A 10,872-nucleotide genomic window follows, 5' to 3' on the forward strand; every position below is an offset into this window, starting at 1 on the left:
CTAGACTGGGCTGCGCAGCCGCTGATCACGGCCACAGCTCCGAACCAGCCCTTCCCACATAGCCTTTCGTTCAGATCCAAACCCCTGGCCAGGCAGCCTTTCATTTTGTCTATGTGTGCAATGTGAGAAGGTCTGTCCTAAAATGGAACTGCAACCAAGTGTCAGCACTGGTTTCAAGTTATTCATGGAGTTTCACAGAAAATATTCAGAAAAGGTAGGGTTTGGGCATCTGCCCTGGAGGGCTGTTGGAGACTCCTCCCTGGTGACCGCTGTATACAGGAGGGAACATGTATGAGTAGGTGCTATGCTCCAGGTGAGGATCTGGCCTACCTTTCACTACTTCCTGGAAGCCCGAACCATCTTCCTAATTTATACAGATGAGGAAGTTCAAGGCCAGAGAGAGAGTTGACTTGCCTCAGGTCACACAGGGAGAAAGCAGCAAGGCCAGGCCAAGGTCAAAGCCTCCCAGGCCAGCCCCTGCAGAGATGGGGAGGCTGCCCCAGGGCCTGCTCCACAGTGACTTCAGAAGTCCCCTCTTGACACCTCACGCCCCGCATTTACCCTGGAATAACGGCTCTGCTGTCCTCCCAGAGAAGCCGAAAATCAAAACACACAGAAGGCCCTGGGTTCGTGCAAATGCGCAGTTCCCGTGATGACAGCAGATGAAGCTGTTTCTCGCTGGGACCCGTCACCCAGCCAGCTCCCTGACCTCTCTGCTGTGCCGGTCTGACAGCGACAATATGTCCCAGGGGACTAATCAGCCCTAAGCACTCAGGTCGCTCCAAGGCCACTTAGGAGAACAGGGCGGGAGACAAAGCTGGGGGCCTGCAGCTGAAGACGGGAGAAAGAGCAGAGTGAAGAGAAGGGAGGGAAGACACTGTTTGAACTACAGAAGGGTTTTCGTCTGAGAAATGCCCCGGCCCACTCCACACAGACAAAACTGACCATTAAATGAAACCTCTTTCCTGTCAGTGTTCCAGGAGGCTCCCCAGGAGCTCAGGCCTGGGTTTTGGACCCACGTGGAGGGGCCCTGAGGAAGCAGCAGAGGGGCTGAGCCTGAACTTGGAGAGATGGGATCCAGCACCTCGAGTGCCACCACTCGCTGCCTGGGGGCCTGGTGGTGAGCGGGGACTTCACGGATGGGTCTCCCAGTAACTCTGAAGCTGATTTCATCACACCCACTGGACCATTAATTTGTGAAATGGACCCAAAAGGCAGCCTAAGTGTGGCTTGAAGACGCCCGGGAGTATGGCCTGTGATTTATTAAGGTGCTTTAGGTAGCTGCTTCTTTTTTTTTTTTTTTAGGTGGGAACATAGCACCCTGGGAGGATGTATTCAAAGAAAGCTCCTCTCACCCTTGTCAGTTTGGCTCAGTGAATAGAGCATTGACCTATGGACTGAAGGGTCCTGGGTTCCATTCTGGTCAAGGGTTGTGGGCTTGATCCTCAGTTGGGGGTGTGCAGGAGGCAGCCAACCAATGATTCTCATCATTGATGTTTCCTTCTCCCTTTCTTGCTGAAATCAATAAAAATATTTTTTAAAAGAAAGAAAGAAAGAAAGAAAGAAAGAAAGAAAGAAAGAAAGAAAGAAAGCCGCTCTCTCTGCCTTGCCTGCTGGTTGATCCTCTCCTTCCTCCTCAGAGGGACCTCCAGGAGTGCTGCCCAGATAGGGATCACTTCTCCCATTTTGCAGATAGGAAGACTGAGAACGACACTGAAAACGGGGCTATTTTAGTTGAGCTGGAGAGTTGGGGACATTGACAAGAAAAACAAGCTGAGAGACCAAAGGCCCTGCCTGTCACCACTGCAGTCATATAGGCCCTGTGCCATCTCACCAAGGGCTGTGTGTGGCCGGAGTTCCCAGTGGAGCTGCAGGTGCAAACCATCTGGTACCACAGGGAGTTGTGACAAGTTGGGCTTTGGTGAGGGGGTGGGGGGAGGGCAATGAGCAGAAACTGCCTTCTCTTCTGTATAAGCGACAGTAACACCTCCTGCCTGGGAGAGTCCTGACAATGAGAGGAGCCCTGGACACGCCTCTCCAGTGGAATCCCATGCCCACTTCCATTTGCGGGGGGCTCCCTGGTGCCGGGCACACTCAGCTCTTCCTCTAGGTATACATACAAGTGGTGCTGGCAGAGCTGGAGCGGTGGGGGCTGGCTGTGCTGAGCCCTCGCCATTCTTGGCCTCCTCTGTGGGGTTTGTGGCAATGGGAGGATGCTCAGGAATCAGCACAGACACAGGACCCAGATATGCCTGGGGGACCGCCTCAGGAAGGAGATGCTTGGAGAGGAGCCCGTGGTCACTGTAAAGACAGACTCAGAGAGGCGAGTTGTGCATGTAAAATAGAAACTGCCCCAGGAAGGTTGCTCTGGTGCGTGGCCCCCCGTCCAGAGCTCATCATGTCCCCACCTGGCTGGGGAAGGAGCTTTCAGAAATCCAAACAGGCTTGCGGGTCCCCAGTCTGGCCGTGAGGAAATAATTACAACCCTCAATGATCCACTTAAAAGCGCCATGGCCGCAGACACATAAGGAAGGGTGCTGCCTCTGCCCAACCCTGGCCCAGGGTCACTGAGCATGGGCTGGATGAGCAGGGACTGGCCTGGGAGAGTGTTCACGAATGGACTGCGGTTCTCTGTGCCCGTTCCCGCAAAGAGAACCCCAGCCCCTCTGCTGGAAAGAGTCACTGCACATCCCCAGGCAGAACTGTCCTCAGCTCCCTGTCCTGTGAACCTGGGCTGAGTGTGGGTGCATTCTCCTCTCTTTAGAGGGTGTTTTGCACCTCAAGTTCTATCTCTGAAGGGACTGGAGGCTGGGCGGCTCAGCCTTTCCCCAACTCTCAACAAAAGCAGAGTGCAGTCTTGAATGGGGGCGCATTCTCCCCTGCCCCCTCCTTTTTCAATCACCTTTTTCTTCGAAAACCAAATTGTTTCTTTTATCCTGTGGCTCCTTGTGTACTCAGAAGCACGGAGCTCAAAGCTTCCTCCTCTGCGCTTCTGGGAGCTCACTACCTCTTGGACTGATAAATGCCGCAGCTTTAAACGCTTTAGAAAGGAAGACAGACCAACTGTGGCCAGAGAGGAAACACATCCCTGCACAGTCAAGCCTAGGAAGCTCCTCCCCAGATAACAAATGGCAGCTGCTACCTGAGCTGGAAGGAGGCTGGCGCAGGTTGGGGGTGGGGGGTGTGCATGGCCAAGGAGCAGCCCTCTGCCTCAGGTAGGTGTGCCCCAGAACAGGTAAGCCACCTAGGACAAGCCTGGATGTCTCTAAGCAAGTAGACTCTACCAGTATGTCCCCCACTGGTGCCACCTGGAAATGTCCCAAGATAAGAGGGTGGCTTTATTCTTCTCCTCTCAAGGGGACTTCTCCCCTTACCCCTACATTCCTCGTGTGCAGGTGAAAGTCACCAGTGAGAGAACTGGGACATTTTGCAAAATACAATGTGAATGAACACTACATAATTTGATATGAATATTTGAAAAACTTTTCCTATGAAAAATGGATACTTTAAACACACCTGCAACCACACACACACACACACACACATTGTTTTTATGAGAACCAATTAATAAATGCTAATTCATTCAGGCATATCTACACTGAATTACTGTTTCATTTAATTGCAGGGGAATTTTCCATTACTAAACTCTCCCTTGCTGATTTTTTTTGGCATTATTTACATATTTTTTAGTTTCACTAATAGTGAGGTTGGTATGTGATATTATCTGCTGTTTGTATGTCTTAAAGTTCTTTTCATCTAAAATGTTTCCTCATTCTTGTAGCTCCACGTAATCCAGGAGAAACGCCATTAAACGCAGACAAGACTTTACGCATAAATGATTGAAAAAGGCACGGACTGCAATTAGCCTGCCGGGAGGGCACCTTGTCTGATTGTACCACTCTCTGTCCAGGCGTGCGCTCTGGGCTAATGTGGAAATACCCTCCTATGTCAGCGAGTCACAAGTCTATCCACGAAAAGATTGTGGGTACACAACTAGGAAAGAGCACTGCAGGGGCTCTAATAATAAAATAAACACGAAAATCTGTTTATAAGCCTCCCCTCCCCCAGCTTGGCGCACAGCTCAGGCTCCCTTTTCAGGGACACAAATCAGGATTCTGACATCTAGACACCAGAGATCCAGACCAGCTGGCTCCCAAAGACCCTGCCTCTTTTTATGCCCAAAAGGTGGGGGGTTCCGGTGGTGGTTGGGAGTTACTTAGGGGCGGCAGTAGGAATCCTATTCAGAGGATGTGCTCTGAGGTAGCATTCGATTTTCTTATACAGGAATGGCCAAGGTTCCGCGCACCTGGCTACCTTCGCTTCTCAAATAAGTTCTTTCATTTTTATTATCTAGCCACCTTCTCCCGAGCCCCCTCCCCCTGCCTCCTTTCCGTGTCTTTCTTTCTTTTTCTAATTCTTTCCCTTTCACAGTAACTATTCTGGAGGAGGATGTGAATGATTAAGCTGTTTGCTCTGAGGTTTGGATATGAAAAGGCATGTCACACCGTAAGTAAAGTTTCACCTTTATACTCAACTCTATCAATAATTACAGAACAAGGAGGACTATTGGTAATATTTTTTTTTTACAATTAGCTCTTACAAAAATAATACCATTTATTCAAAGCATCCTGAGTTCTGCTCATTTTACTCTTTATAAAAATTAGTTACAAAACAGAATAACTGCCACCATGAAGTCAGCATATAAAGGGATTGTGAGCACCCACTAAAACTGGCGATCGGAAACCCTTAATACAAAGTTCTGACACACTATTCTATTAGTTAATGCTCTCCTTTGAACAGAAACATCTCTTCATAATTAAAATTCCGTGAGATTGATTTTTGCACTGTGTTCCTTTACTTCCTTTGTCCTTTTCAGCAAAATCGGGCAGAGTCCTTTTGGGTATAGACTGATAAAATTAATTAACTTTCCTTCCACTCCAAAAAAAAAAGTCCCAAATAAATGCTTCCAATAGACATCAAAAAGTGTCAATTAGAAATAATTACTTCTTATCCATCAGTGGGGCAATTAAAGTGACAAAGCTTGAAAAGATACTTATCTTGAAACTAATTCACAAGGTCGCTAAATTATCTCCTAATTAACTTGCATTGAGGAGGGTGGGAGCATGGACCTTCTTGAAACAAAGATGAATTGGAGAACCCCAATACCTCTTTATGCTCTTCCCAGACCTTCCATCCCGGGAAGACCTTATTTTCATCCCAGGCTAGAAACCTGGGAAGAAAACAGATCCTCCCCAAATGCATTTGACCCCTCTCCTCCTTTCTACAACCTCAATTTCCCATCTCAGATCTGGGGGGTTAGAGGCATGCTCCTCCACCACCTAAAGTCTCATTTTATCGCGTGAATATCCCATTTTCAGGAGCCCGGGCCACAAGGTTGCGGGAGTTGTTCCACATAACTTTTAATGACCGCCTGCTTGCTAACCTCTCTTCTTCAAAGTCACAGCATTGTTTACCTTGTGATATTTATGTGGCAATTATCATTTATGTGGCATTTATCGTTTCCCATGCCTCTTGAATATTTAAAGAATATTTTTGCTTGAGAGGCTCTTTGGTTCCCTGATGCTACAAAATCCCCACCGGGTTTTAGGGAAGGTTCAGACCCTTGCTAGCCAGTGCGCACCAGGATAATTCGCTATCGCTCTCCACATGCCTTCAGAATAAAGCTGTAGAAAACATGTACATATATATATATGTATATATTAAGACAAGGTAAGATCAGCTCAGAGGAAGCCCAGGGTGGGCTGGTGGCCCAGCGCAGAGGCGCGCAGGACACTCGGGAACCAGCGCGCGCGCCCGGGGTCGCTGGAAAGGTGAGCCCGCCTGGCTCCTGGCTCCCGGCTCCCTGAGCTCCCCCTTCCCCTGAGGAAACTTAGCTGGGAGTCTCCAGGTTAAGCCCCTCAGAAATGGGAGTGCAGGGAGAAGGCAGCCGCTAGCACCGAAGCGAGAAATGGGCTTACAAGACCCGGAAGGTCAGAGTATGAACTGAGCTCCACAGACAGGCAACAGCGTGGAGTAAACTGGTCGGAAAGACGGGATCCTCGATGCTAAAACGACTGAGGATTTAGAAGAGAAGCAGGGGCAGCCGGACCCTCCGAGCCGCATTTCGGGCAGTTCTCTTCTGCTGTGTTACCATTGCATGAAACTAACGGGGAAAGTCTCTTTCTCCCCTCCGCTCAGCTTTCTTTCTTTGTTTTTGGTGTGTGTGTGGAGGGGGGGGGGTGAGGGGGGGGGGAGAAGCCCCTCTCGCCCCCACTAGAGAGAAACGCCTGACCCTCCCTGGCCGGTGCTCCGCTCCCTCCCCAGACCAAGGGCGAGTTGTTTCTAAGCTCTCGGGAATCCGAGCAGCATCTGGGCTCCTTGATGATTTACAATGAAAACAAATTGTGTCCTTTTTTCTTTCTTTTATTCCCATTACTCTAATGAGTGCTTCTAGAATGGAAATAAGTAGCGAAAACAAACTCAAGCCAGCCCGGGGAATTGCGACGTTGCCTTATTTCCCAAAGGGTCTGGTCCGGCGCAGTACATTCGGGGTCCGAGAGCACCCAGTCCTCCCGCCGCCAGAAAGGTCGGGACAGAGTGGGGTGGGTTGGGCGCGGTGGAGCCCGACCCGGAGCGGAGCGGAAGCGGCCAGACCGGCCTGGCGCGAGAACCCGCACCCTGCGGCGCTGGGGCCTGGGAGACGGTCCTACTCCCGCGGGGCGACGCCCCGTATTGTACCGGGTTTGGCTAAAGATTAAGGGGCCAAACATCTCCCTGGCCTCCGAAAGTGGTCCAGGAGCGCGCGTGGAGCCCGGGCGCCGCCGGGCAAGCGGTGCTGGGTAGACCCACTCGCACCCGGGCTCCCGGAAGGGTCGCGAGGTTTCGGACCTGCGCCCCAGGACTGACGGCAGTGTTGGGGGTGGGGTACTGCTGACTAGGTCTCGCCAGGCAGCCAACCAGAATAAGAAACCATCCGCCCCCACCCCCGGGTCTCCCCGGGTCTCCCCGCGCCCCACACCGCGGAGCCTGGGCCCGCGGATCCGAGGCTGCGCGCGGAGCTGGACCGCCGCGCTCTGGCTAAATAGAGATCTCAGCCGCGCGCCGCGCCGATCCGACCTCCTTATTATAACAAATGTCCCGTTTGCCGAGCGGACTTCATATTCGCCGAGAATTCATCTGAAATATTGATTTCCTCTCACTTCGCCGGCCCAAATCGATAGCGCTGCGCCCTGGCCCCATAAATCGCCTTCCCCGGGGGCCAACCCGGCTCCATCCATCACCGCGGCCGGACCAGGCCGCTGCCCACACTTGCTGCGCGCCCGGAGGCCGTGCCCAGCGCGCCCACCAGCCCGATTGTAGGGCACCTTCCCAACAGAGACCCTCACCCGCCACTCCGCCCCGGCCTCGCTGAGCCCAGGAGAAGGGGAGAGCAGGTGCCGAGGCTAGGGACCCCGAGCGCGTTTGAAGGCCCTAGGCCCGGCGCTGGTGGGGAAGAGGTTCCGCACCGCGGAAGCTCAGTCCTAGAAGCCCAGACGCCCCGCGCGCCCGCTGCTCCCCGCCTGCCCCGTGCTCGGCCAGGAGGAGTCCGAACCCCGAGCTCACTCAGGGCTCCCAGGCCCCGAAACACGGGCTCCTTTCCCGCGGGCTGGAGAGGTGCGCGGGCTCACAGTCGCGCCTGGGGATCCAGGAGAGCTGCGTGCATCCGGACAAGCGCTTGGTGGTCAGGGCAAGGGACCTGCAAGTCCAGCATCTCCAGCATCGCACGGCCCACCCTCACCGCCATGCCAGCCGGGGAGGGTGTGAGGGACACCTCTCTGGCCCCGCGGAGAGCTCTTACCCCTCCGTGTGGTCCGCAGAAGCCAAGGCCTGCGTTGGCAGCCCCGCTGGGCGCGGGAACCTCAGAGCCGGAGAGAGCGGCGAGGCTGCCTGAGCGGAGAGCCAGGCCCCAAGGCACCCCTGCCGCGTCCTCGCGAAGGGGGGTCCCGCGAGTCCGGCGCGCATGCCCCCCAACCCCGCTGCCCCGAGCGCACGCAGGGAAGCACGGCGACCCGGGGCTGGGGTCCGGCCGCGCGCGTCCTTACCGGATCTGATGGAGTTGTGAGGCATCCTGAGGATCACTCGTGGCCCGCGCGAGGCTCAGGGAGTCCTCACGCAGGTCCCTGCCGCATCCGCCGCGCCGCTGCCCTGCAGGCCCAGGGGAAAGGGCATGAGAGCGTGTCTGCTGCCTTAGTCCTGCGCCCAGGCCCTGTCCCCATGGCTTTCGCTTCGTGGCAGGAGTCGGTGGGGTTTAGGCGGAAGTGTGGCCAACCTCAGCCTGGCCTAGCAAGCACGTGTGGGTCGTGAGGTCGGGATTGGGGGTCTGCCAACTAAGTCCCAACTCCAGCCCCGGTGCCCTCTCCTCTGCCGCCCCAACCTCATCCAGTTTAACCTGGGAGGAAAAACGCTTCTTGGGACCGTCTCCCTTCTCCAATCATCCTCCCCCAGGAAGCTTTCGCCCGGGCTGTGCAGCTTACCTGGCCTGCGGCCTCCGGCCCTCAGTGCCCCGGTCCACTGCGAGGGTGCCCTGGGCCCGCGTCTCTCCTTGGTCCCAAGTTTGTTCCCATCCACCAGGCATCGCTACCGGTTTTATCCCGCCAGGGCCCTGACACAAGGGTCTGGGGAGGCTCGCAGCCCGCGGATTGGCTGGCTGGGTGCAGGGGGGTGCGGGAAGGGGAGGATTTTGCAAGGGGGACATGGCTGAGTGGACTCAGGACTTAGAAACATTCTCTGGAGCTTCTGTTTCCAGCGGCGGCGAGGAGAGGGAGGCAGCTGAGCCCTAACTCAGCAGGCCTGGGAACATCCAAGGAGTGCGCTGGAGACCTCAGGCCTGGGGATGAGGGTCCCTGGGTCCTCCCAGGTCATTGGCCACCAGAAGTGAGAGACACAGCTGCTGGGCAATGCCCTCTCGCTCCTGGTCTGCTTGTGGGCAAGCAGCCTTTTCCTCTGCAGGAGGAACTGTTGTTTTTATGCCAGCTTCTTTAGGTAGAAGCTGCGCACCCTCTCACCGCTGGTGCGGGCCTCTTCGAGGGCAGAACCCTGAATAGCCCCTGAGCCCACTCCCTCCTCGCCACCAGACAGGGTCCACACTACTAGGTTAATGACAATGGTCACAAAACCCATTTCACAGGCCCTCCCTCCCCCAACACACACACACACACACACACACACACACACACACACACACACGCGCAGCACCAGCCCTCTTTCTTGCTCCTGGAGGCTTCTGAACTTGGGAGAAGAGTCCACAGGCCTGTTGGTGAGAGCCTAGATCTCACCTCACCGTGGGAGGGTGTTAGAAAGGGACAGGACAGAGGTCAGCAGCCTTGGGGAGTGAGGGCCTGGGTGTGGATAAGGTCCCGTGTGGGACTGAGAAGCCTTAGTGTGGCAAAAGTGGGGTACAGGCAACACTGTGGGGGTGGGGCAAGGCCTGGATGCTCCTTCAATCTCAGGCCAGGCTCTGGGGCTCAGGGTTACAGCCCAGAGGACAGCATGCCCCCTCATCCCCAGGGGCTGTGCTGCCTGGGGAGGCTCTGGAAAAGAGGGTGGAGCTGCTGGGTGAGCAAGAAGCAAGAGGCAGAGGAGACAGAGTATTCAGGGGTGTATGTGTGTGAGGGAAAGAGAGAATTCACAATATTTTTCTTAATTAAAAATAAAGTTCTGTCTTTCAGGCTAACCCACTTCCTCCTCCCTTCTTGGTTCTCAATTTATCAAAAATTAATCATTTTGTGGACATTTACTTTATTCAGTTTCTTCTTAAGGTGAAGAAAACTCTTTGTAAATGTCCTAGAGAAATATAGTAGCTTTCTGTTCACACTTTGCAAGTAAAAAGGGTGGATCGTTCCACTACTAACATATTTAAAAAAAATTAAAATTAAAAAAAAATTAATCAATTTGTGAAAGGAAAAAGAATATGTACGACCCTAAACGGAGCCTCTGCGTTTCTTAACATCTCTCAACAAAAGCAGTAGGTGCTTTATTGTTTTAAAAGTTCCTCTAACATTGTCGTTTACAGTTGCTCTGTGGTTTCCAGATGTCTGGACGCTGCACTTCTCTGCTCAGAGCCCGGAGAGATGGAGAGATGCTGGAAGGGTGTTGAGATGGCAGTGGGCCTCAGCATAGGTCCCACCACCACTGGCAACTGCCCTCCATCCCAACTTCTAGGGGAGCCTGAAAGCCACCAAGAGGCTCCCTTCCCACCCATGAGGCTGTGCTCCAGGGCAAGCCTCACAAGCCCTCATCCCGATAGCTGTGCAGACCTCAGAGGGGCCACCCAACTGCAGGGCTGAGAAGTACCAGCGACCATGGAACCCAGGCACCCGCCTATGCTGTTCTTTGGCTCAACAAAACAAGCCCCACCCCGCACCCGCCATTTCTGACAAACGTTATCAAAGGACAAAAACCACTGGTGAGTCATCAAAACATCCCTGTCTCAGTTGTGAGCTCATCTTCTAAAAGTATTTTTATTGTGAAGACTTAGTGTCAAAACCTACCTCCATACACCTTGAGAGCACCCTGTCCCAGACGGCAGGGGCAGGAGGCCCCTCTGCAGAGAAGCTCTGGAGCCCACAGGCCGCAGGCAGGAGGGACTGGGCCCGCCGCCTGCTCTGGCCCTGCTTTCTGGTACCCGTGGGAAGCAGGCCGGGGTCCTTGCCATGTCCTGCTTCTCTTCAGCCAAGGCCAAGGAAATGGTGTAATAGCATCCCGACCCCTTGGGGCTCTTTCTCTGCAAAATGAAGAGGTTGAAATACATAGATGGTTTTTTAAATGCCTTTTGCCACAATTTTTTTCTCAGACTTTTAAAAATCCACGATTCTCTTAGTTAAGAATGAAAAT

The 10,872-nt window shown here is 53.7% G+C and overlaps 1 protein-coding gene across 2 annotated transcripts in view; it reads right to left on the reverse strand.

Moving 5' to 3' along the window:
- Nucleotides 1–8,601, reverse strand: part of PAX8 (paired box 8) — a 50,414-nt gene extending 41,813 nt beyond the window's left edge. For both annotated transcript variants that reach the window (XM_081101218.1, XM_081101217.1), the window contains exons 1-2: nt 8,514–8,601; nt 8,082–8,184 (exon numbers count right to left, since the gene is read on the reverse strand). In XM_081101218.1, the coding sequence (XP_080957344.1) occupies nt 8,082–8,106 (25 nt within the window). In that variant the 5' untranslated portion in view covers nt 8,107–8,184; nt 8,514–8,601. The remainder of the gene's footprint in view (nt 1–8,081; nt 8,185–8,513) is intronic.
- Between the last annotated feature and the right edge of the window lie 2,271 nt (nt 8,602–10,872).

Source organism: Myotis nattereri (genome assembly GCF_964212035.1).
Source record: "Myotis nattereri genome assembly, chromosome: 10".
NCBI lineage: Eukaryota > Metazoa > Chordata > Mammalia > Chiroptera > Vespertilionidae > Myotis > Myotis nattereri.